The sequence below is a fragment of the Suncus etruscus genome, chromosome 2 (genome assembly GCF_024139225.1).
Source record: "Suncus etruscus isolate mSunEtr1 chromosome 2, mSunEtr1.pri.cur, whole genome shotgun sequence".
NCBI lineage: Eukaryota > Metazoa > Chordata > Mammalia > Eulipotyphla > Soricidae > Suncus > Suncus etruscus.
The window spans coordinates 99574586-99601869 of NC_064849.1; the positions used below are offsets into that span (position 1 = coordinate 99574586).

The 27284-nt window shown below is 44.6% G+C and overlaps 1 protein-coding gene across 1 annotated transcript in view; it reads left to right on the forward strand.

The window, feature by feature from the left end:
- The first annotated feature begins 827 nt into the window (after window positions 1–827).
- The window catches only part of ZFR (zinc finger RNA binding protein), an 82465-nt gene continuing 56008 nt past the window's right edge, over window positions 828–27284 (forward strand). Inside the window, exons 1-4 of the mRNA XM_049767675.1 lie at window positions 828–967; window positions 1300–1399; window positions 22623–22905; window positions 25875–26019. Coding sequence (XP_049623632.1) covers window positions 931–967; window positions 1300–1399; window positions 22623–22905; window positions 25875–26019 — 565 coding nt within the window. The 5' untranslated portion in view covers window positions 828–930. The remainder of the gene's footprint in view (window positions 968–1299; window positions 1400–22622; window positions 22906–25874; window positions 26020–27284) is intronic.

Consider the following 27284-nt stretch of genomic DNA (forward strand, 5'->3'; position numbering starts at 1 on the left):
AGCGGCTCTACACACTTCGTGCTGCAAGCTGCAAGTAGCACAGACTGAACAATTTATTGGCCTTTTTGTCTGACACACTCCCAGCTTTCCAGAAGGCCAGGACTTTGGTACACTCTTCTAGGTCCAGTGCCTGACACTTTCGGGGTGGTGATGGTGGTCATGGGGGAGATTGGGGTGTTCCTACAGGTAAATTGACTCAAGGAAAAAACAAGGGGGGATTTGAGGGGTGTGCTTCAGGCCATTAGAACTGCACTTATTTGCTATGTTTTCTTTTTTCCTACTCTTTCCACCCCATCTTCCCCATTCCACTCCAGAGGCTGGGGTGATCAGCAGATGGGAAAGCGGGGAAGGAGGGGAGAAAGAGTCCTCCTTCCAACCCCTGCAACCTCTTTTTTATTCTTTTTCCGATGAAAAGAGGTCAGACAGCCTAGCCTGCTAGGGAGCACTGCGAGGGAGCGAACACGAGTCCCTGTCCCCCACGCCTTGGCCCGCAGAAGTCCAAGAAGAGGAGTGCGAAGTGAAAAAGAAAAAGGCTACTAAGTAGCAGACGTCACTTTCTCCAGCCGCTCGGCCTGACTCCGGGGCACGCACGCTCCTCCGTCGCCCGGGCGGCGGGTGCTCCGTCCCTCCCTCTGTCCCTCCCTCCCTCCGTCAGCCCCCTCCCCTTCCCCTCCCGCCCCTCCGGCCTCCAAGGGGACCCAACCCCTCCCACTCGGGGGGGCCGGCGCCCGGGAGTCGCGCCGGCGGCGGCGGCGGCGGGAACTACAAGCCGGGCGCGGCGGGAACTACAACTCCCAGCATGCCCGGCGCGGCGGCGCCTGCGCAGAGCGTCGGGAGGCGGCGGTCTGTTCTCCGCCGAGGAGGAGCGGGGTAGAGGAGGGAGGCAGCGGGTGAGAGTTCAGAGTTCAGCGGCAGCCCGAGCCCGAGCCCATGATTCCCATATGCCCGGTAGTTTCTTTCACCTATGGTGAGTCCTCGCCGCGGGGCCGGGCCGGGGGCCGGGGGCCCGGGCGGGGGCGGCGGGCCGCGGGCCGGCTGCGGGGCGGCGGCCGCCGGGGCGTGCGAGGGAGCGAGCGGGCGAGGGAGCGAGTGAGTGCGGGAGTGCGGGCGGGCGGGCGTGCGGGCGGCATTGGCGGGCGGGCGGGCGCGGGGAGGCGGCGCGGCCGCGGCCCCGGCTGCGAGCGGCGCGGGCGGCTTCTCACGGCGCTTCTCTCTTCTCTCTCCTCTCCCCCCGCGTGTGCGTCCGTCTCTCCGCGGCTCCCTCCCGCCATGGCACCCGACTCGGCGCGCCCGCCGCAGTGCCCAGCCGGCTGGGGGAAGATGCCAAAATGGCGACCGGCAACTACTTTGGATTCACCCACAGCGGGGCGGCGGCGGCGGCGGCTGCGGCCCAGTATAGGTAACGGATCGCTTCGCCGGCCTGCGCCCTCCGCGCCCGCCGGGCCGGGCCACGCCACGCCACGCCACGGCGCAGCGCAGCGCACCGCACACACCACACCACAGCGCGACGCCCCCGCGCCCGCGCCCGCGCCCGCCCCCGCCCCGGGCCGCGCGCGCCACGGCGGCGTCCGGAGCGAGCGCCCGAGGGGGCGGGCGGGAGGGAGCGGGCCCGCCGCACGGACGGACGGGCTGCCCAGCCGGGGACGCGGGGTGCAGGGAGCGCAGGCCGGGCGGCGGGCGGGCTGGCTGGCTGGGCCCCGCCGCTAAGATGGCCTCCCGCCCGGCGCCCGGCAGGCCGAGGCAGGCAGGGAGGGAGGAAGCGAGCAGGCGACAGGGACGGGCCCGGTGCCCATCGCCCCGACGGATCGGACCCCAGCTCCTTCGCCCCAGCCCAGCACAGGCCCTCGGGCTTGCTGGGGGCTCCAGCCCCCGTCTGCATGCGGCTCCCTCCCCTCGGCTGTCCCCGGAGCCTTGACGTGTCTCCACGGCCCGACCACCTGTGCGTGGGGCGGGCGATCGGACGGGGACAGGTCGCCAAGTTTTCCTCGCGCCTGCGGAAGGCCCATGGCCTGGCTCCTAGGGAGTGTTTCTGCATGTTTTCCCCCCCCCCCCTGGGGTTTTCTTTTTTAGGGGGTGGGGCTGGGAAAGGAGCGTGTGGCGTTGTTTCTTTGCACCCCGCAGACATGGCCCCCCACACACACCCCAAGGCCGGGTAGCTCCAGTTTCTCGGACGCTTCTCTGTGTGTGTGTCTGTGTGTGTGTGTGTGTGTGTGTGTGTGTGGCCCCTTTGTGCAAGCTGGACCTGCTGGTGGAAAACACTGGATTTTTGTTTTCGTTGTTACTTTTTTTTTTTCCTTTGGGCAGCCGGGCAAAAACTGGCCCCCGCCCCTGCGGCCTTCTGGCCTTCTTTCGGGAGAACGACGCTCCTGTGCAGAGAGCGGTCTTGGGGTGCCCCGGTTAAGGAGAGCCTGGACGGCTGCAGCAGCTGCTGCTTCTGCCCCGCTGGGGTTCTCCGTCCGTGGACTTCGGGGACTTCCGGCAGCGCTGTAGAGGGCAGCGGAGGGAACTAAGAAGCCGAGGTTCCAGGCCCTCCGCCTCTGTCTAGGTTGATGACGTTAGGGACTTGCTTGCATTATTTGGGGCTTTGATTTTGTTGTTTTTTTTTTTGATTTTCCTCATTTGCAAATGAATGAACTGTCGGGAGGTCTGGTGTTGAGATGTGCGATCTCGAGACCCAAAACTGCCATATCTCACGGAATTCTAAAATACTCTTTATTGTAATGTGTATTTTATGTATAACGCATCGATAGACCCACGCAGACACAGCCACCGATTGACCAGAGGCTTCCTGGCCTCTCAGTAGCAAGAACCTTAAAGTTTCGTTTTTGTTAAGCTGTTTCAATGTCCGCTTTATGGAGGACGTTAGCATTTTGCTAATTGTTGAATGCCCATAAGATGCGTGCAGGGTTTTAACGAGTAGCTTTATCTTGAGGCTCCTGCGAGAACAAGGCCGCACAATCCTGAGGCTTTTTCAGGCACTGATCAGTGCCTTGCTTACAAGTTGTGATAATTAAATTACAGTCTTAGCTACTCTGATACAGCCTTTTAGGTCAAATATTTTTCATGGAGAGAGGAAAATCAAGCTGTATTTTTTCTGGGAAATGAGATTGGTAATTAGCATCTGTCATAAATCTACTGCTTCTAAGTACTGTATGTTCTGTTCAACCAGGGCTCTATTTAACCATGAAAGGTTTTCTATTATTGTGAGCAGAGATTTGTTAGATTCTTAACTATTTACTGAAATGTAGTGAATTAGTTCTTTTTGAAGTTTTTAAATACTTTACCTAATGAGAACCTACAGATAGAAATGAAAAGGAATACTAATTTAAAGAAATTCTTATTTTTTACAGTAAGTTATTCGTATTATATCTCACCGTAGGAAGCTACCCAAATTTCTGTTCTAATTTTTCTTTAGCTTTGAAAAATCTTAAAACTTCTGTAAACAGTAACAAATCCAAGGGACTAAATTGCTTATGAAAGTGTATGTCTAAGATGACCAGTAGCTCTGTGCTTCGCTTATTCCTGGTGGGGTTCTGGGGAACATACAGGGTGCCTGGGATCAAACCCAGGTCAGACTCATGCAAGATAAGCACCTTCCCACTACACTATCGCTTAGGCTTCTAACACTAGTCTTTTAACATTACTTAAGCATCTATCTACAAGGAAAACTAATTAAGATGTTCGGCCTTGTATCCAAATATAGCAAGTACATGGGCTGTTTACTTCTAATGGAAAAAATCAGGTCCAGTTAGATGTTAGAAAGGTTCTAAGTTCTATTAACTTTCTGGTTAAACAAGTTTTTCATTTGTATAATGCATATTAAACTTTTTTGTTTTGTTGTGTCTGAAGCAAGATAGCTTTTATTAGACCTTTATTCAGACTTAAGTGGGGAAAGGGGGGAACACTAACATAGGCTGGTGGAAAAAAGTCAGCTTTGTGTTATCTTTACAAGCTAATAAATAAATAAATCTTAGTCCGTCATTTTTTTTTTCTACTCTCAGAAATGTTATCTTTTTCATTTTCCCTTTTTGGTTTTTGGACACACCTAATTATGCTCAGGACTAACTCGAGGCTTTGCACTTAGGAATCACTCCTGGCAGTGCTCAAGGAACCATAAAAGTAGGATGCCAGGGATGGAACCCAGGTCAGCCAACTGCAAGGCCTTACCCACCATACTATCTCTCGTGCCCCTTTATATTTCATTTTCTAACGTCTCATGAACTTGTTTGTTAATTTTTTTTATATGAGGAAATAAAAATATTTTCTTTCTTTAGAATTCTTTTTTTTTTTTGGGTTTTGGGCCACACCCGGTGACGCTCAGGGGTTACTCCTGGCTATGCGCTCAGAAGTCGCTCCTGGCTTGGGGGACCATATGGGACACCGGGGGATCGAACCGCGGTCCGTCCTAGGCTAGCGCAGGCAAGGCAGGCACCTTACCTCTAGCGCCACCGCCCGGCCCCTTTCTTTAGAATTCTTTAGAATTGTATGTCTATGTAATACTTCTGATTTGCTATGGTCAGAACAGATCTTAAGGGGCCGGGAAGGTGGCGCTAGAGGTAAGGTGTCTGCCTTACAAGCGCTAGCCAAGGAACGGACCGCGGTTCGATCCCCCGGCGTCCCATATGGTCCCCCCAAGCCAGGGGCGATTTCTGAGCACATAGCCAGGAGTAACCCCTGAGCGTCAAACGGGTGTGGCCCAAAAACCAAAAAAAAAAAAAAAAAAAAAAAAAAAGAACAGATCTTAAACATGGCAAAAAAAAAATAGTGATGTCATACCAGAAACTTGGTTGGATAAATAATTGGATATCCATTCCTCCATATTCTTCTAGTCAGCAGATATTTGTGATTACTATTTAAGTGGGGGTTTTGTTTGTTTGGTTTTTGTTTTTGCTTTTTGGGGCCACACCTGGCAGTGCTTAGGGATGAATTACTCTGGCTCTTGGCTCAAGGATCACTCCTAGCAGGCTTGGAAGACCATGTGGGATGGCAGGGATCAAACCCAGTTAGCCACATGCAAGGCAAATGCCCTACCTGCCCTGCTATGGCTCTGTCCCTATTTGAGTGGTTTTGACTAATACCTGGACAGTCGTATAAATTAAGTATTTGCAGGTCTAAAGAAGGCATCTCTGGGGGCCAGAGCTATACAGTACAGCAGTCAGTGTTTGCCTTGCACATAGCTGAGTTCAATCTCCCAGTACCCCAGATGGTTCACTGAGCAATGCTGGGTGTAACCCAAAAATTGGGAGGTGTCTAATGATTTTGGGGATATATTCAGGACATCTGTTTCTAAAGGATACATTCATATCACTAATATAACTTGGGTAGGTTAATCATCCAGTGAATGTTCCTTAAAAGTATATTTTCATTTGTGGGAGGGCCATACAATGCTGGTGTTCAAACCTGGGCCTCCTCCCTGCTTTTGAATTGTTTAAGGGAAAAGGGAAGTAAAGATCCTCCCACAAATATGGAGGATTCTGTCTAATGGGAACATGATTTTTTTTTTCTAGTAAGGTAATGTGTTTACAAATGATGTTGATATGGTCTTGGTATATATAATTACCTTACCACTACCAAAGTGTTCATGATTTTGCTGCCTTCCCCCAGGCACACAACCAATGTAACACAACCAGTCCACATACTCCCTTCCCAATCTGGTCTGAATTTGTTTTGTTTGGGGACTGCACCCAGCTGTGCTCTGGGCTTACTCCTGGCTCTGCACTTCTGGGCCATCACAATAGTGTCCTGGAATTTGTGCTGAGTATGTCACATGCAAGGCAAGTGGCTACTCATTGTCCTGTCTCTCTCTCCAGCCCCCAATTTAAAAAAAAAGTCTTGTGATTTGCAATGCTGTCAGAGACAGGCTGTCGTGCATACGTTATTCCAGCATCATTTCCTCCTACCAGTGTCCATTTCCCTCCTGTTGTTTAACATGGTCTTTAACCTAATGCAGTGGTCGGCAACCTTTTATCAACGGAGCCAAATCTCGCCAAAACCACGATTGAAATTTATTTTGAGAGCCACACAGGGCGTGCACTGACAGAGGCTAGGAGCAGAGTTCTGACTCCTAGAGTGGCACACAGAAGAGCCAAATTAAAAGTGTAAAGAGCCAGTTGCAGGTTTCCGACCACTGACCTAATGCATGTGATAGAAATTTACTGCCTCTTAAATTGCAGTTACTATTGTTGAGTAAGTGTTTGCTTTGTACAAGGCAGACCCAGGAGGACCTGGGTTTGATTCCCAGCATCTCATATGGTCTCCTGAGCCTGCCAGGGGCTATTTCTGATTGCAGAGCCAGGAGTAACCCCTGAGCGCCGAAGGGTGTGGCCAAAATTTTTTTTTCTTTTATATTGCATAAATGACTTTGAAATAATGAAAATCTCTTCCCAAAAGGATGGTTAGAGTTACACTAATATTCCGATGTATGTATTTCTCAGTAGTGTTAAGAGTAGGTGAACCACAATCTATATAGAATGTTTAAGGTGTTTCGTAATCTGCTTTATAATGTACTCTGGTGAAAAAAGCTTGAAGTTGAAACTAGCCAGACTTAAAATGAATCCCATCTTTATCTCTCCAGTTTCTTGACCTTTTAGAGACATAACCTTAATACTTTCTTACCTGAGTATACCTCAAGGTTAAGATGAAATGTTAAGGGGTTAGCAATAGTACAGTAGGTAGGGCTCTTGTCTTGCATGTGGCTGAACCTGTTTGAGCTTCAGTACCCTTTTTGGTTCTCCTAGTTGTGATTCCTGAGTGCCCAGCTAGTAGTAAATCTTGAGGACTGCTATCTGTGGCCCCCCAAAAATGCAGATGTAAAAATTAAATGTAAAATTTCCTAGCTCAGTGATTTTTCTTTAGTTATTTACTTTCAGTAGGGATTTTGCCAATATTGGTTTTTTAATTCTTAAATATTATTACAAGAGATTTGAAAAAACTTTTAGTTGATGTCTAATGTGTATCTAATAGTTATGCCACATTTTTGTTTCCTAAGGCATATAAAATTTTTGGTTTGCGTTATATATGTATTAAGCATGAAGGACCATTAAGTATTGTAAAAAGAAATGTGCACTCGGGGTTCAAGAGTGATTAATGCAGGGGTTAAAGCTATTTCGCCTTGCAAGCAGCATTTCCAGGTTGTTCCATCCCCAGCACTGCATATACAGTAATCTACACACTACCAAGAATGATCCCTGAGCATTGTCAGATGTGACCCAACCCCTGCCCCATCACATTTCTTTAAATAAAGTTCATTGGGAAGGAAGGAAAGTCATTGCCAGGAGGAGTCACCTGGCTGAGCAAGGTTTCAGACACCCTTTTCCCCAAGACACATACATACATGCCTTACATTGGAGGGGAGGAGGGCGACAACACACCAGGCTTACTTACATAGGGGTTCTAACAGTGCTCAGGGATCACTCCTACCTGGAGGTCCCAGAGATTGTATAGTGGGGAAGGCATTTGCCTTGCATGCAGCCGACCTGGACTTGACTCCTGACATTCCGTATGGTCTCCTAAGCCCTGCTAGGAATGATTCCTGAGCATAGAGCCCAGAGTAAAACCGGAGCATTGCCATGCATGGCCCAAAAACTTAAAAAAGGAAAAACCCCAATAAACAAAAAGAAAAAAGAAAAGATCTCTCTCTAGCATGTTTGTTGACTGCTGTTTGTCAACATTTGGTTTTTGGGGGTCCATATCTGGCAGTGCTCAGTACTCCTGGCTCTGCACTTAGAAATCACTCCCTGCAGGTTCACGGTATCACGTGGGATGCAGGTGATCAAACTCAGTTCAGCATCGTGTAAAGCAAACACTTTATCCACTGAGCTATCGCTCAGGCCCTGTCAACTTTTTTTTTTTTTCTTTTGGTTTTTGGGCCACACCCAGCGGTGCTCAGGGGTTACTCCTGGCTGTCTGCTCAGAAATTACTCCTGGCAGCCTTGGGGACCATAGAGGATGCTGGGGATTGAGTTCTGGTCGGCTGCATGCAAAGCGAACACCAACAGGCTGTGCTATCACTCTGGCCTTCTGTTTTCATTCTTAATCTATGAAAACAGCTCCTTCTACAAGTTTTATTATGAGGTCACAGTAATTTGGTTGCATCTTTATGCTCACTTCTAATTCTACTTCTATGCTCTTTATACTATAACTTGTTTTTCCATTGCAGTCATTGAATCACCATATTCTTTTTATTTTGGGGCCACATGGTTTAACTCTTGATTCTGCACTTAGGATCACTCCTGGTTTGCTTGGGGGACCAGGGATCAAATTCAGGTCAGGAGACAAATTTCTACCAACTGACATTTGTGTGTGTGTGTGTGTGTGTGTGTGTGTGTGTGTGTGTGTGTGTGTGTGTGTGTGTGTGTTTTGAGGAGTGTTGGGTTTTGTTTTTCGTCGGGGGGGGGGGGGGGGAAGCACACCTAGTGGCACTCAAGGTTACTCCTGCCTGGCTCTGTGCTCAGAAATTGCTCCTGGCAGGCTTGGGGGACCTTATGGGATGCGGGAAATTGAACCTGGGTTGGTGTGGGTCAGCTGTGTGCAAGACTGTTGCCTTACTTGCTCTGCTATCGTTCTGACCCCTCCCCCCTTCCCCAGAAGTGTCAGTCACATAACCATATCTAGACTTCCTATAGCTTTATATGCCAGGGAAACCAGATTTAGTGACACTGGTGTGTGTGTGTGGGGGGGGCGACTATGGGAAGACCAGAGGGGGGAATCTCATTTCCGATTTTTAGCAGTCAGTGAAATGGATAGACAATGGTAACAGATGAAGTCAGATTCAATCCCTCCATCTGACTTTTTTTTGGTTTTGGGTCACACCCACACACACACACTCAGGTTACTCTGGCTCTTTGCTCAGAAATCGCTCCTGGCAGACTCGGGGGATCATATGGGATGTCGGGATTTGAACCACCATCCTGCGTGCAAGGCAAGTGCCCTACCTCACCCATGCCATCTCTCTGGCCCCCCATCTGACATTCTTAATGTCATCTAGAATGGTTGAATGCTTTCTAGAAGGTTTTCAGTTTAGTTTATATCCATGATAAGTGCTGGATTTAGAATGGATAAAACATACTTCTCAAGTTTGAAAGAATTCTTGGAATAGTAATTTGCATCGGCTCTTTAACTTGGAAGTCAATTAACCTTAAAAGAGAGCCTGAGTACTGGCACAGCAAGTAAGGCAGGCGTTTGCCTTGTGCAAGGACAACCCAGGATCCAGGTTTGATCTTTGTCATCCCATATGGTCCCCCCAAGCCTGCCAGGAGTCATTTCTGAAAGCAGTTCCAGGAGTAACCCCTGAGTGCTACTGGACGTGATCCAAAAACAAAGAGAGCCATTTTGTCCTCTTTAACACTTTCTTTTTTTACTTTCTATTTGGGGACCACACCCAGCTTTTCCTGGTGGTGTTTAGGGAAAAGACTGGACTAACCAACACCATGTGGTGCTGGGGATTGATCCAGGGGTTTCTGACATGTAAAATATAATCTGTACTAGATTATAGATAGAGCTAACTACCTGGCCCCTCTCCTGAAACTTTGTCCTCTGAAAGTCTTTAGCTGTCAAAGTCTTAGATGACATATTCTTTTGAATAAAAGACTTTTTTATCTTGAAAAAATCGATTGGTGTAGTCACATTCATGAGGTTTTTTTTTATTTTAGATAGTTCATTACTTGCTGCAATTTCTATGTCAGTACTTGCTGTTTGACCTTGCTTTTTTGTTTGATTTTTTATTTTGGGGTCATACTCCTGGCTCAGGGATCCTATGGAATGCCTGGAATCGAACTGGGGTCCATTCTGTGTTGGCCATCTGCAAGGCCAACACCTTCTTACTGCTGTGCTATCGATCTGGCCCTGGCCTTACTTTTTTTTTTTTTTTTTTTTTGGGTCACACCTGGCAGCGCTCAAGGGGTTACTCTTGGCTCTAAGCTCTAAGCTCCTGGCAGGCTCGGGGGACCATATAGGATGCCGGGCATGCAAAGCAAACGTCTTACCTCCGTGCTATCTCTCCGCCCCATGACCTTACATTTTTATAACAGATATGGTTTGTGAACCACATTTGGCCTTCTTTTCTTCTGTAGGTTCCTTACCCTTTCAGCCTTTATTGAATGAAAAGCACAAGGGCTTTTTCCGGATTGGCTTTGGTTTAAGGAATGTTGTAGTTGATTTGTTCCTCTATTTAGACCAGTGAAACTTTTCTTCAGAGTCAGTAGTGAGACTTTCTACGGAGGAGCACATTCCTTCAAGAATTTAACTTTGGTGCTCACTTCGCCAGCACATATACTAAAATTGGACCCGAGTAAGTAGTTGTTTGCCTTGCACACAGCTAACCCCAGTACCATTCCTGGTACCTCACATGGTCCTCTGAGCTGGCCAGGAATGATCTCCAAGTATAGATCTAAAATGAAAAAATTTTTAACTTTTCAGGCCTCAGTTGTAGCTCAAAGGTAGAACATATGTCTTAGATGGTGAGGCCTTGTGATTTGATCCTCATCACCCACTTCTGTTGTTGTTTGGGCTATATCTGACAGTGTTTGAGGATTACTGTTCTCAGGTCCATGTCTGGGAGGCTTGGGAGGACTATATGGGATGCCTGGAATTGACCCCAGATCGGCAAACAATACTGTTACTCCAGCCCAACCAACTTTTTTTTAAACTGCTCTGTAGCAATTTCAGTGCGAAGTTCAATGCCAGTTTATTAGAGAAGTGCTTAGTGATATGTTGGTTTTTTTTTTTTTTTTTTTTTTTGCGGGGTGGGGGGGTAAGGCTGTTGTTCACAAACAACAACAAGAATGTTTAATATATGTTCTGAATCTAAAAATCAGGTAAAATTATGGTGCCGGGGAGAGATAGCATGGAGGTAGTGTATTTGCCTTGCATGCAGAAGGACGGTGGTTCGAATCCCAGCATCCTATGCTCCCCCGAGCCTGCCAGGAGCAATTTCTGAGCATAGAGCCCAAAGTAACCCCTGAGCACTGCCAGGTGTGACCCAAAAACCTAAATAAATAAATAAATAAATAAATAAATAAAATCAGGTAAAAATAGTAGTATTCCTGTTTCTTTTCTTTCTTTCTTTTTTTTTTAGTATTCCTGTTTCAATAATACTGTTAGATGATTAAATCAGAGGTCCAGTTTATAGCAAACTATATTAAGAAAGTAGAAATAAAACTAATGGTGGAGTTGTGGCAGAAATACAGTCCTGGATTTGATCCCTGGTACTGCACAGTTTCCCCAAAATGCCCCCAAATGATCTCTGAATACAGAGCCAAGATTAAGCCCTAAGCACACTCAAACCCACCCCAGGAACAAAGCCATTATTATGATTTGCCAAACATTGTAAGGAAAAGTTATGATCAGAATATTGTACAAACCAGAAGACACTAAATAAAAGAAAATAGACTGAGTTTATGGAGTGAAGAAAATCTTGACCAGGGTGGGAGAGATAATAGTGGATAGGGCTCTTACTTTTTACATGGCCAACATGGTTTTGATCCCATGAGCACTGTTAGTAGTGATTCCTGTCTGGCCATGCCAGGCTGGTATGGATTGGGTGACCCATGGCCTTGCTGAAGGCCCTAGGACTGGGGCCCTGTTGCCCAGGTGTCCTCCCCCGGCGGAAGCTTCCATGTCCCCTAGGAGTGATTCCTGAGTGCAGAGCCAGGAATGGCCCCTGAGCATCACTGTGTGTGTACCCACAACAAAACCAAAAATCATTACCATCAAGTAATCTATATTTTACTTTTTTTTTTTTTGGGTCACACCCGGCAGCACTCAGGGGTTACTCCTGGCTCCATGCTCAGAAATCGCTCCTGGCAGGCACAGGGGACCATATGAGATACCGGGATTCGAACCAATGACCTTCTGCATGAAAGGCAAACGCGTTACCTCCATGCTATCTCTCTGACCCCAGAAGTAATCTCTATATATATATTTTTGCCCCCCCCACCCTGCCCCTTCAGTAATCTATATTTTAATAAATTGGGTCCTTTTGTTTGCCAACAGTTGGTGGTACTAAAGTTACTCTTGGTCTATAAACTGGAGATAATCACTACTCCTTGCTTGATTGGATAAATTTAAACAACAAAAAAAAAAAAGAAGTTAAGTTATATCAGGGGTCCTCAAACTTCTTAAATGGGCCAGTTCAGTGTCCCTCACACCATTGGAAAGCCAGACTGTAGTTTAAAAGAAAACTATACACATTGCACATACCTTATTTTGAAGTAAAAAACCAAAAGGGGAACAAATATAGTATTTAATGTGAAGAACAAGTAATGGGAACTATGGGCCCCGTGCCTGCCAGGAGCTATTTCTGAGCAGACAGCCAGGAGTAACCCCTGAGCACCGCAGGGTATGGCCCCAAAACCAAAACAAACAAACAAACAAACAAAAAAAAAAAACGGTAGGCTGGATAAATTTCCTGTGGGTTGCATGTGGCCCATGGGCCATAGTTTGAGGACCTTTGAGTTATATAAAAAGTTAAAATTTGGGGGCCGGAGAGATAGCATGAAGGTTGGGCGTTTGCCTTGCATGCAGAAGAACGGTGGTTCGAATCCCTGCATCTGATATGGTCCCTCGAGCCTCCCAGGAGCGATTTCTGAGCGTAGAGCCAGGAGTAACCCCTGAGTGCTGCCGGGTGTCACCTAAAAAAAAAAATTAGAATTTAACATATAGTTGGTAAAACTTGATCAGATATAAAGTGAACATGCCTCTGTGACTTTCACCCAGTTCAAAATGTTATAAGCATGCCTGTAGATCCTGTAGTCTGCCTTGTGTTTTGAGAATTCAGTGAGCTAATGTTTATAAAGCTTAGCATACTCTGGGGCTGGAGCGATAGCACAGCAGTAGGGCATTTGCCTTGTATGCAGCCAACCCAGGACAGACCCTGGTTTGATTGCTGCCATCCCATATGATCCCCCTAGGCCGGAGAAATAGCCTGGAGGTAAGGTGTTTGCCTTGCATACAGAAGGTCGGTGGTTCAAATTCCGGTATCCCATATGGTCCCCCGAGCCTACACCTGCCAGGTGTAACTCAAAAAAAACAAACAAACAAAAACATATGGTCCCCATGTCTGCTAGGGGTGATTTCTGAGCAAAGAGCTCCTCGTAAATAACCCCTAAGCATCTCTGGGGTGTGACCCCAGAACCCAAACAAAAACAAAGCTCAGCATACTCTATAAACATCATTACAATCCTGTCAGTGTTAGCTATCAATGGGCTTTCAGAAAACACAGAAAACGGATAAAGTTGGTGGTGTGAATCTGGTAGTCATCTATATGGTGATAAAATACTATTGTTACAGCTCTATGAAATCAGAGTAAGTACATTTCCTGGTATATGTGAAAAATGTTGTGACTCTTTTTTGATTGTATGAAGAAAATTAGAGCCATGTTAGAATCTTTGGGGACATCTGGTTCTGATAGAATCAGATAAAAACAGTGAACAAAGCCATGGGAGGAGAGGGTTGTGAAGATAAGAATAGTTGTTAATAGGGGCTTGAGTAGGACACTTGTCTTGGACATGGCCAATCTAGATTCAGTCCCCGGTATCCCATATGGTCTCCCAGAGCCTTGGGAGAGAGCTTCGAACCTGGTTCAGTTGAACCTGTTTCAGTCACATGCAAGTAATTTCAAGCACAGAGCCAGGAGTAACACCACCTCCACCCCATAAAAGAATGGCAGTTAACACGTTAGGGCTTTAGAGAAAATCAATTACGATTAGAGAGTTACTAACATAATTTCAATGGGTAGCCATTTTTTTTAAACTATTCATTGGTTTTTGGGCCACACCCAGCAGCACTCAGGGATTACTCCTGGCTCTGCACTCAGAAATCACCCCTGGCTGGCTGGGGACCATATGGGATACTGGGAATAGAACTGGGTCCCTACCAGGTCTTCCGCATGCAAGGCAAATACCCTACTACCGCTGTGCTATCTCTCAAGCCCTGGGTAACCGTTTGTTTTTGTTTTTGGGCTACACCCGGTGACGCTCAGGGTTACTCCTGGCTATGTGCTCAGAAATTGCTCCTGGCTTGGGGGACCATATGGGATGCTGGGGGATCGAACTGTGGTTAATCAAGGCTAGCGTGGGCAAGGCAGATTACCCCTTGCACCACTGCACCGGCCCCCCTGGGTAGCCATTTTAAGACAATTGGAATTTGAATACTTTTGAGCTACAGAAAAACTAGCATAAAATTTTGCCTACAATACAATTTATGGGGTGGGAGAGAGAGTACTGTGTGTAAGGTGCTTATCTTGCTTGCAGCTGACTTGGGTTTAATCCCTAGCACCAAACAAGGTCCCCCAAGTTCCTATTTAGAGTGATTTCCTGAGTCCAGAGCCTTGAGCACTGCCAGGTGTTGTTAAAAAACAATATAAATACATTTGTGGTCTAATTTAGTGTTCAAATATTTGAGGATCTTAAAAAGGTCAAATGGGCTTAAAATAGTTGGGAAGAGTAGTATTTGAAGATCAGTAAATGAAAGCATTTTTTTGTTTTTGGGCTACAGCCCAGGTACTCTAGGGGTTGGTGCTACTGACACTAGTGCTCAGGATCACTTTGGGTAATTTTGGATTGAACCCAGTGTTCTGGCATGCAAAGCATGCACTTTAGCCTGTTGAACCAATCTCCCTGGCTTGAAATAATTTTGTTTTTATTTCTGGGAAATGATACGTATAAAGTGCATTACATTGCTATTATAGTCTGTGAAAATTTCTTTGGAAATTTGAAGAACTGTGACACTTTTTGAAAGGAGTAACAAAGCATTTTTATTTTGGCTCATACCCAACAGTTTTCAGGGGTTACTTTTATCTCTGCACTTAGGAATCACTCCTAATGGCCTAAAAGGACCATGAGATGCTGGGGGTCAAACCTGGTTCAGTCACATGCAAGGCAAATGCTCTACCTGTTGTACTATCGTTCTGGTTCCAGAAAGCCATTTATTTATTAAAAATTTAAAAAAATTATTTTGCCCAGTGTATGGGGTTGTGGCACACCTGGTGTTGCACAGGTTATTTCTGGTTTGGTGCTCAGGGGAACCTACCTACCTACTGTTCTTGGCGGATCATGCATGCAGGCAGGGAATCAAAGCCATGTATGCTTCACACATCCACAGCAAGTGCTCTGCCATTGACCTACCTACAACTACATTCCTAGCCACAGTAGCCTTTTATTTTATTCTATTCTTTGCTTATTTGTTTATTTATTTATTTTTTTTTTTTGGTTTTTTGGGCCACACCCGGTAATGCTCAGGGGTCACTCCTGGCTATGTGCTCAGAAGTTGCTCCTGGCTTGGGGGACCATATGGGACACCGGGGGATCGAACCGCGGTCCGTCCAAGGCTAGCGCAGGCAAGGCAGGTACCTTACCTTTAGCGCCACCGCCCGGCCCCTGCTTATTTGTTTATTAATCCCCAAGCAGTGTTCAGGGAGTGTGGGAGTCACTTCAAACATTACTCATCCAGTCAGGCTGACAATTCAACATGACACTATTTGGGCCCAGCAATCGGGGCCACCAGGGCCACCTTTGTGTTGTTGGGCTGGGGAAGAGCCTACCCCCAAGGCTATACCTGGCAATGTGTGGCATTCATTTTTGACAATTCACGTGCATTAGGAAAGTAATGACAAATTCCAACCTGTTAGAAATTTGTTTGAAACCTAGGGGCCGGAGAGATAGCACAGTGATAGAGTGTTTGCCTTGCAAGAAGCCTATCCAGAACGGACAGTGGTTCAAATCCTGGCATCTCATATGGTCCCCCATGATTCTGCCAGGAGTGATTCCGAGCACAGAGCCAGGAGTGACCCAAAAACAAAAAAAGAAAAAGAAAAAAGAAATCTACTTGAAATCTAGAAATCATTTATGAGATAATATTTTTCAGGTTCATGTATGAAACTTGACAGGCAATTAGTTACCTTTAGAAAACATGGTACCTTTGGGGTGTGTATGTCTTTAAAACAAGAATAATATGGAAGACAAAATTTGACTTACTATGATTTTTATTTTGAAATCTTGATTAACTTTTATGTTGCTCTGGTTTGGTTTTGGGCCACACCTGGTGATGTTAAGGGGGACAGTATGGTGCTGGAAATTGAACTCTGAGGTTCAATGCAAAGCATGTCCTCCATGGTTATTTCCCGTACTCTCCATGGTTATCTCTTATTCTTACATTAATTTTCAAATACTGTCAGGAAGGAGCAGGGAGTAAAAGTCCCAATGGATTCAGGTGGTCAAATAGTGATAGTTCTTAATATTTCTGGAATATATTAAGAATTGAAGACCCCCAAGAAAGACTATTAATTCATATTAGACACTCCATCACCCCTTGTCTTCCAGTCTGTGTGGGTGGATTTTATAAAATAGAATTTTTTTTTGTTATTCCTGGCTCTGTACTCAGAAATTTCTCCTGGCAGGCTTGAGGGACCATATGGGATGCCATAGATTGAACCTGGGTTGTCCTGGGTTTGGATGCATGCAAGGCAAACGCCCTACCGCTTCGCTATTGTGCTGGTCCAAGAATAGAAATTTTTTAAATAAGGGGCCGGGCGGTGGTGCTAGAGGTAAGGTGCCTGCCTTGCCTGCGCTAGCCTTGGACGGACCGAGGTTCGATCCCCCAGTGTCCCATATGGTCCCCCAAGCCAGGAGCAATTTCTGAGCACATAGCCGGGAGTAACCCCTGAGTGTTACCGGGTGTGGCCCAAAAACCAAAAAAAAAAAAAAGAAAGAAAAAGAAATTTTTTTTTTTTTTTTGGTTTTTGGGCCACACCCAGCAGTGCTCAGGGGTTACTCCTGGCTGTCTGCTCAGAAATAGCTCCTGGCAGGCACGGGGGACCATATGGGACACCGGGATTCGAACCAACCACCTTTGGTCCTGGATCGGCTGCTTGCAAGGCAAACACCGCTGTGCTATCTCTCCGGGCCCAGAAAAAGAAATTTTTAAAATAAATTTTATTATTTACAATTGATTCACAACAAATTGGTTGTTTTGTTTGCTCTAGTTTTTGTTGGTTTTGAGGTCATACCCAGTGGTGCTCAGGGCATACTTCTGGCTCTTTATTTGTAGTTTACTCCTGGCAGTGTTCTGGTAACAGTAAGCAATGCCTGGATTCAATTGGGTCAGCCTTGTGCCTTTTTTTGTTTTTTTTGTTGTTTTTTTTTGGGGGGTCACACCCGGCAGCGCCCAGGGGTTATTCCTGGCTTCATGCTCAGAAATCGCTCCTGGCAGGCTTGGGGGACCATATGGGACGCAGGGATTTGAACCGATAACCTTCTGCATGAAAGGCAAACGCCTTACCCTCCATGCTATCTCTCCAGCCCCAGCCTTGTGCCTTAACCCCTGTATTCTCTCTTTCTCTCTGACCTGTTTGTTTTAGGGTTGTTTTGTTTAGTTTTGTTTTGTTTCTGAACCACACCCGGCAATGCTCAAGGGTTTCTCCTGGCTCTGCACTAAGGAATTACTCCTAGCAGTGCCTAGCAGTGTGTTGTTATTTTTTAACTTTATTAATTGTTTTTTTGGGGGGGGTCACTGGTGGCACTTGGGCTACTCCTGGCTCTGCACTCAGAAATCACCCATGGTAGCTTGGGGGACCATATAGGATGCTGGGAATCAAACCAGGTCCCTCCCTGGTCTTCTGCATGTGAGGCAAATGCCTTAGGGCTGTTCTAGCTCTCTGGCCCCTCCTAGCAGTGTTTAAGGAACCATATTGGGTACAGAGTTGGCCATGTGCAAGGCAAACACCTTACCCATTTACTATCTTAAATATAAGAATAAAGTAGTTTATCTTGGGCTAATTTTGCATTATTTTTAAATTGTAAAATATTAGGGTCTAGAGAAATGAAGCTCAGTGAGGCAAGCACATTATCTGATGCAGGAGGCCTGGGTCTGATGCCCTGGCCTGAGCATTGCCAAGAGCAATCTTAGAGAACCACGATGAAGCACTGCCAAATGAGACTCAAGTGACCTCTCAGTAAAATAAAATATTAAAATTTAAGGGGCCCGGAGAGATAGCACAGCGGCGTTTGCCTTGTAAGCAGCCGATCCAGGACCTAAGGTGGTTGGTTCGAATCCCGGTGTCCCATATGGTCCCCCATGCCTGCCAGGAGCTATTTCTGAGCAGACAGCCAGGAGTGACCCCTGAGCACCGCCGGGTGTGGCCCAAAAACAAAACAAAACAAAAAAAAATTTAAGAGGTTAAAATCTGGAGACAAGGGCTGAGTTGTTGTACACTTTGCATGTGGGAACCCCGGGCATCATGTGGGCCTCTTCACTTCTGGGAATACCCCACCCAATATAGAAAGAAGTTAAAATGCTATACTTTGGGGGCCTAGGCTATAGTACAGCACCTAGGGAACTTGTTTTGCATGCAGACAACCCTGGTTTGTTTCCCGGCACCCATATGGTTTTCTGAGCCCCGTCAGGAGTAATGTCTCCCAAGTATCTCCGGATGTGGACCAAATGCATAACCACCAAAAAAAAAAAAAAAAAAAAGCTGCAATTTGACCTAGAAAAGTCCAACATGAGCTTTATATTTGCATGTTTTCCATGCAGATTTTCTTCCAGGAGAGAAAAAAATATATCTAGTAGGGTAAACTATTTCTGCTTCTGCTTGTGGTTTCCCTTGAAATTTAGCATGAATATTTCATGTAAAGTTAATTATTTATTCTTATACTAAATAATACAGAGACTTAAAAATAACCTGTGATTAGCAATCTCCTGCCCCTTTTATTTTGTGCTGTTATTGTATGATATTTTAGATTTAGGTTAGGATTGGTTAGGATTGACTGTGATTCTCATATGCTTAGTCATGTGTTCTAACCCTTTGAGCTGTTACTCAAAACATTGTAGCATTTTGAGAAAGATAGGCATTTTGTGGCCCATAAGAAGCACTGGCAAGCTCTAATGATTAACTTCCTTGCTTAGATGTTTTCAGATAGTGGTGTGGGCCTGGGGATGGCTTTCAAAAATGAAATAAGAAGAGTATTTATATGACTAGAAGCTTTTCTTATCTGAAAAGTACAAAAGTTCAGTGGTACCTGGGATTGAACCCAGAACTTTATACATTCAGGCAGATAAAGTATCACTAAATGGCATCTCTAGTTCTCAAAATACATTTTCTGTAGCTCAAAATTAAATTTTGTTTTTCTTTGCTTTTTTTTGTTGTTTTGTTTTGGGGCCATACCCAGTGGTGCTCAGGGATTATTCCTGGATCTGCACTCAGGATATACAACTGGCAGTGCTCGGGACCATAGAAAACACCAGATATTGAATCTAGATGCGCATGCAAAGCGAGCACACTACCCACTATACTATTTCTTCAGCCACAAGATTTAGGTTTTTATTTACTAGTTGCCCCTTATTTTTTAAAATAATTTAAAAAACTGCTAAATCTTATTTTATGTAAGGAAATTAAAATTTTGACACTTTTTATACCAAACCTCAAATTGGACAAAAACATTGATTTGCAGTTTAGACTTATGACTCATATACTTCAAACTGGTGTTTCTGACAGCATGTGATGCCATGGTGGGGCTCATTTGTAGCTTCAGGTTTGATTTGTGGGGAATGCTGAGTGATTTTTCTTTTTTCATGTGAAGAGGGTAAAAGGATTAACTATATTTGGGAACCCCTGACAACGCATTGATCCTGGTTTGTGCCAGTTTCACAGTTGAATGTAGTTCACTTATTATAAATTTCAGCACTTGCAACAGCATGTATATTACTTAGATATTTGCTTGAATTGGTATGTGCTCACTGGTCAGATATGTCAGGTAATAGATACTTTTTCTAAAGATACTTGAAAATGAGTGAAACTTTCTCAGCTGGATTCAAGATAACCAGAGAATCTTTATTCTGAATAGCAGGTACACTAGTACTTGACCCTCTGGAAACTGGGACCGGATCATTAGCCTTCATCATTGGTAGAGGATCAATTCCAGACTAGAGAATGGGTTAGGTTTCTGGCTTATACAGTTTAGGGGTAAGTTATAGGCCTAGGGATGGCCTATAACTGTGCACACAGTTCCTGAAGATGGTGATTATATGATTTATTATTTAATTGTGACACATAAGAGGGTGAAAAATTACTATTAATAGGGACCATATGGGATGCTGAGAATTGAACCAGGGTCTCTTCTGGGTTGGCCATGTGTAAGGCAAACGCCCTACCACTGTGCTATCACTCCTGCCCTAAAATCTGTTCTTAAAGTTAAGAAACCTTAAAAAAAGGTTTTCAAGAACTTATAGAAGGCTGGAGGCTTTTTACTATACCATAACATATACAAATCTTAATTGTATGCCACAATTTCTGTGGTGTTGTACATGCCAATGAAGGTATGTACCAGAAAATCAGACACTCTAGCTTACTGAGTACAGTCTTCAGTTTATGCTGTCTTTTTTTTTTTTTTCTGAGTTAAACTTAACTAGTGGCTCACTAAAACTCATGGTCAGCTAAAAGCTATTGACTAACTATTGCAGCTTTCCTTCTTTAGAAGGCATTTCTGCCTTATAATTCAGCTTTTGCAAGGAATTATGAATCTGATTCAGAGAACCCAGAACAACAAATAATAATTTATATGCTGACATCAAAAAGCCTTCAGTTTTGGGGCCAGCGAGATAGCATGGAAGCAAGGTGTTTACCTTCCATGCAGAAGGACGGTGGTTCGAATCCCGCCATCCCATATGGTCCCCGTGCCTACCAGGAGCAATTTCTGAGCACAGAGCCAGGAGTAACCCCTGAGCGCTGCTGGGTGTGACCCAAAAACCAAAAACAAAAAAACAAACAAAAAAAGCCTTCAGTTTTTAGATTCTCAATCTTAATTTAAACGTTAAAAAAGTAACCTGAAAATTTCTTTATATGCATGGTTTGGGGAAATGTGTTTACAGTTTAAATGGTTATGACTGCTAAGAATCTAATTTAGATATCCTTTTACAACATATGCTTTATTTTTATTTTTTGACCACATCCAGAAATGTTTAGGGGCTTTTCTGGGCTCTGCTCAGGAGTTACTCTTTTTTTTTTTTTTTTTTGGTTTTTGGGCCACACCCGTTTGACGCTCAGGGGTTACTCCTGGCTATGTGCTCAGAAATCGCCCCTGGCTTGGGGGGACCATATGGGACACCGGGGGATCGAACCGCGGTCCTTCCTTGGCTAGCGCTTGCAAGACAGACACCTTACCTCCAGCGCCACCTACCCGGCCCCTCAGGAGTTACTCTTGGCAGTTGTATTGAACTAGTGTGATGCCAGGGATTCTGACGAGGTTGGTGAGATGCAAAGCAAGTGCCCTCAGCCCCTTACTCTTCCTAGCCCCAATATGTGCTACATTTTATAGAGGTTTTTAAATGTGCATAATGAAATAATTTTATCTAAAATAATAGACATTTATTGTAGGTTTTGTATTCTAAATAGAGTTAAGATTCTGAACCTCAGTCCTTACTGACAATCTTTGGAAATTCTTTGTTGTAAGTCATTGTCTTGTGCAAGAAAGACACGTAGCACCATTCATCACTGGTTCCACATTGCATGCCAGTAGTTATTTATCACACAGCTTTCTCTGATTTTTGCCATCACAAATATCTCCAGACAGGGCAAAGCAACAGTACATCTGACCTTAGTTTGTTTCTCTGCATCCTATATGGTCTTCTAAGCACTGCCAGGAATAGTAATTCCTGAGTGCAGACCCAGGAGAAACCCCTAAACTTTACTGTGTTGTGCTCCCCTTCCCCGCAAATCTCCAGACACGACTAATATCCCATGAAGGCTGGGGATGAAAAAAATTGTCCCTATTATCCTGTTCCCTAGAGCTTGGCAGTGCTTCTCAACTTAATTTTTTTTCCTGTGGCTACTCGTCATACTATTTTGTTCTCTAGTCTTATGTCAGGGCTCCCCATTGACAATTTTTACCTGTTCCTTGAAATACCCTAGGGGTCCATATGTCACTTGGTTGAGAAATAATGAGAAACGCATCAGAAGCACTTGTGTCAGTTGAGTAATGATATCTTCCTATCTTTTTTCATAATTAGAGTGAAAATACAATATTTTCTTCATATGATAGCTATTTATTGATTGATTGATTGATTGATTGATTGATTGTGTTTGGGCCATGCTTGGCAGCACTCAAGGGTTATTCCTGACTTTGTGCTTAGAAATCATTCCTGGCAGGCTCGGGTGACCATATGGGATGTTGGGGATTGAACCCGGGTCAGCAGCATGAAAGGCAAATGCCCTACCTGCTGTGCTATTGCTGTGTGACCCTATAGCTGTTTTTCTTAAACTGTAGAACATAGGAAAGCATAATATTAAAGATTATTTTTAAATTTTCTTTGTTTGCTTTTTATCCCTTATCACGGCTTTGAGATATGATCTATGAGCTGAAATAGTATGTGTAGTTAACACATTGAGATTAAGGAAATGAAAATGAAAATTAGTAAAGTTTTGAAATATTAAAAAGTATACAACAAAAATTGCACAATAAATAATTAGTAATTAAGAAGTTTATTAAATTAAAATATTTTGCTTTAAAAGCCAATACTTGGTCTTTTGTAGTTCACAAATTATGTAAAATGTCCTTTTTATGTTCTTTTTATTTGATTCAGTTCCTTTAGTTTTTAATACTATTATTTTGTTCTTCCACTCTACAATATAGCCAGCAACCAGCTTCGGGCGTAGCCTATTCGCATCCAACGACAGTTGCTAGCTACACCGTCCATCAGGCTCCAGTAGCTGCCCATACAGTTACTGCTGCTTATGCACCAGCAGCCGCCACAGTTGCAGTTGCCCGACCTGCTCCAGTAGCTGTTGCAGCTGCTGCAACAGCTGCGGCATATGGAGGTTACCCCACTGCACATACAGCAACTGACTACGGTTATACTCAGAGACAACAAGAAGCGCCCCCACCACCACCACCAGCTACTACACAAAACTACCAGGTAAGAAAGACAAGTACTGGATTCAGTAGACATTAGTTCCCTTTCAATAATGACTTACTATCTAAACTAGTGTTTTTCACACTGAGTCTTGCAAAGACTTATCTAATATACACCTTATTTAGGGACATAGTCCAAGCATTGTTTTTATTTGAGGGGTCCCTACAGGTGGTGCACAGGGCTTACTTCTGACTGCACTCATGGGTCACTCTTGGCAGTGCCTAGGGGACCATATGAGGTTCTGGGGATTTAGGTTGATCACATGTAAGGTAAATGCCCTGTTGTACTGATGCTCTGGCTTCCTTGCATTAATTCTTTGCTTAATTATTTTCCCTCTACCCAATCCATTCTTCTCCATTTGATATCTGTGTTGGCCTTTAATTTTTAGATTTGATAAATACATTTATTATAAGCCTTTTTAAAGTTGTTTTTTTTGTGTCATTCCTAGCCCTTTGCACTAGAGTTAGTCCTCGTGGTGCACAAGGACCCATATAGTATCAGAAATTAAACCTGGTCCAGCATACAAGGTATGCCCTAGACTAGTGAAATCTCTGACCCATTTGCTCTTAGTATTAGGAAAAAATTGAGACACTGCAAAAATGCCCTTGACTTACGATATAGCTATGTCTCCTGTTTTTGAGAGCCATGGACCTAAGCTATAAAGGACAAATAATACATATTGTTTTGAAACTTTAAAAAGGTGGGAATTTTGTGGCCCACATTTTCATAGAACTGCTCCTTACTGGTATGTAAAATCATTTTTTGTCTCTCTGTCTCTCTTTCACTCTCTCTGAAATAAGATTGCTTTATAGAGAAACTTTTATTGAAAGATGTGATGGGGGAGAAAGAGAGTAAGTATGTACTCAAGGCTTGAAGAGCAAGCTCAAATTATATTCCTAATTCATCTAGTTGCCGCTTAATTAGTCTTTATAAAAATCAAGTTTTTGTGTTATATGTTTAGTAATGGCATTAAACTTTAAACTTGCCCCTAATTCTCTGGCCTGTTCCTATTATTTTGTTTTTGGGTCACACCCAGCAGTGCTTAGGTATTACTCCTGGTTCTGTGCTCCTGGTGATCTTGGGAGACAATGGGGATGCTGGGGATCAAACCCAAGTCAACAAACATGCATAGCAACTGCTCTTACCACTGTACTATCTGACACCTTGTTTTGTTTTTCAGCTCTGTCTTTTAGAGTTAGGCTTTGGTGGTTTGTTTGTTTTAAAATTCAAAAGCATTGTTTCTCAGTTAAGGTCCATATTTTCCTTACGAGGACCCAATGATATTCAAGGGACCACAGGTGAAAATTGGATGAATAGAGAGCCATTGCAGGTGTCTAGGGAACCAACCTGTAAGACAGAGGGGCCACAGTTAGAAAACTGCGAGAAACAGCACACACATAAAAGAGTGCATGTTTTTTTTGGACTCTGCCTACTTCTCCATCCTTTGCTTTTCCAGCAATATCATTGGGTCCTCGTATGTTTTTACTATAGGATCCATCTTTAGATGGTGGTTTATGAATTCTTAGTAATATGAATATAAAATAATTGAAATGTTTTGAGTTTTTTATGTCTGTTGTTCCTGAGGGTATGAATCCCTGTGGAGCTTATGGTGGTAGGATAAAGCACACCTAGGATTCAAACCTGGGCTCGTGGGGCAGGAACAATAAATAGTGCAGCAGATAGCACACTTAATCTTTCCCACAGCTGATCAGGGCTTGATTTCCAGCACTCGATATCACGACCCAAGCCTACCAGGAAAAGGCTCCGAGTGCTGCTGGATGTACGCATGCACTCATGCACACCGACACACACACACACACACACACACCCTACACACCACATGTCCCGGGCACACCGACACACACACACACACCGACACACACACACACACACACACACACACACCCTACACACCACATGTCCCAGCCACACACACCACACACATACCCTACATACCACACACCCCAGACATATATACACACACACACACACAGACCTGAGACTTATCTTTACATACCACACACATGAGAATACACACACATGAGAATAATTTTTTTTTGGGGGGGGGCCACACCTGGCGGTGCTCAGGGGTCACTCCTGGCTGTCTGCTCAGAAATAACTCCTGGCAGGCACAGGGGACCATATGGGACACCGGGATTCAAACCAACCACCTTTGGTCCTGGATCGGCTGCTTGCAAGGCAAATGCCACTGTGCTATCTCTCCGGGCCCGAGAATAATTTTTAGGGGTCAAGAAGAAACCTCAAGTGATAGAGTATGTGTCTAGCATGTGTGGATCAGTGAATTTAGTTCCTGGCACTACATTGTGTCCTAAATTATCTGTGATTTTTCTCAAACCAAACATTTAATGGTTTTGATTTTACTTGATGCTGAAAAATTAATCTTTTTTTATTTCTTTGTTTGTTTGTTTGTTTGTTTTTGGTCACACCCAGCAGCATTCAGGGGTTGCTCCTGGTAGGCTCTGGGGACCATATGGGATGCCGGAATTTGAACCACCATACTTCTGCATGCAAGGCAAATGCCTCACCTCCATGCTATCTCTCCAGCCCCTAATTTCTGTTTTTGATTTGTCTCTTTAGGTCTGGGTACATATTTAGTCTTTTTTTGTTTGTTTGTTTTTTGTTTTTGGGTCACACTGGACTAATTGAGCCTTCTGTATAATACTTTTTGCTTTTCTGGGGGGAGTCAAACCCAGCAGCGCCCAGGGGTTACTCCTGGCTCTGTGCTCAGAAATCGCTCCTGGCAGGCTCGGAGGACCATATGGGATGCTGGGATTTGAACCGATGACCTTCTGCATGAAAGGCAAATGCCTTACCTCCATGCTATCTCTCTGGCCCCACATATTTAGTCTTTTGTTTTTCTTTCTTTTCTATTTATATAGTAAAATGGGTTGTTTTTTTATTTCTGTTCAGCTCACTCACCACAAATTTTCTTTCCTTGCCTTTCTCTTTAGGATTCATACTCATACGTGCGATCCACAGCTCCTGCAGTAGCTTATGATAGTAAACAGTACTATCAGCAACCAACAGCAACTGCTGCTGCGGTGGCTGCCGCTGCCCAGCCTCAGCCTTCTGTTGCTGAGACCTACTATCAGACAGGTAAATTTCCTTAATATGTTGGTTTCACTGTAAATTAGTTCAGTGCTACACCAACATGGGGGGCTTGGGGGGGTTGTTTGTTTTGGAGATAAGCTTTTGAAGTTTATCTCAACTCAGTTGTATTATATCATCTAGAAAGACTGGTTCTGGCTATACTCTCTTTCTCTGCTGGGATGTCTTTAGTTTTAAAGAAAAGGCCATGGAAGGAATTCATAATCATGTCCTTTTCTCCTGGAAATAATGGATTTATGTTAGTATTGTAAGTCATTTAGCTATTAGACATTAGTTTTCTTTCATATTTTTTCATCTATATATGGCTCAAATTTTATACAAGACAGATTTATTCATATATTTAGGCATTTGCCTTACATGCATCTGGTTGTGGTGTAAAGCTACTCTATCCCAAATTTCTTTGATTATACAGGTAAAATTTTATAAAATAATTTTGAGGAGAAAATATGGCAGTGCCAGGCTTGGTGCTTGGGGTTGTGCTGCTGGGGATGGAGCCAAAGGCTCTTCTTTCTCACTAACGTTTTCAGAGGTGGGGGTCTGGATGGGTTGCATCAGTGTCCCTTACTCTGTGCTTAGGAATCAATTATGCTGGGTATTTCTGGGGAGCAATGGGGGGGAGGCACAGCCACTCAGGGGTTACTCCTGGCTCTGCACTCCAAAAATATTCCTGCCAAGCTCGAGGGACCATATGAGCTGCCAGGGATTGAACCTAGGTCAGCACAAGGCAAATGCCCTTTCCTCAGTGCTATCACTCCAGCCACTCTGGGCATTTCTTGAGGGACTTGTGTGGTGCCTGGGATTGAACACTAGTTGGCTTCATGAGAGCTGAGAGGTGCTTACCTGCTACCTGCTGTTCAATGTCTTGATGCCATAATACCTATATTTTATTTATTTGCGTACTTTGCCAGTGTCATTTTAGAAAGCCTCTGCAAGGATGGCAAAGTAGCTTATTAAAAATGTTGATTTGGGGCCCGGAGAGATAGCACAGCGGCGTTTGCCTTGCAAGCAGCTGATCCAGGACCTAAGGTGGTTGGTTCAAATCCCGGTGTCTCATATGGTCCCCCATGCCTGCCAGGAGCTATTTCTGAGCAGACAGCCAGGAGTAACCCCTGAGCACCGCCGGGTGTGGCCCAAAAACCAAAAACCAAAAAAAAAAAATGTTGATTTGGGGCTGGAGAGATAGCATGGATGTGAGGCATTTGCCTAGCACGCGGAAGGTCAGTAGTTCGAATCTTGGCATCACATATAGTCCC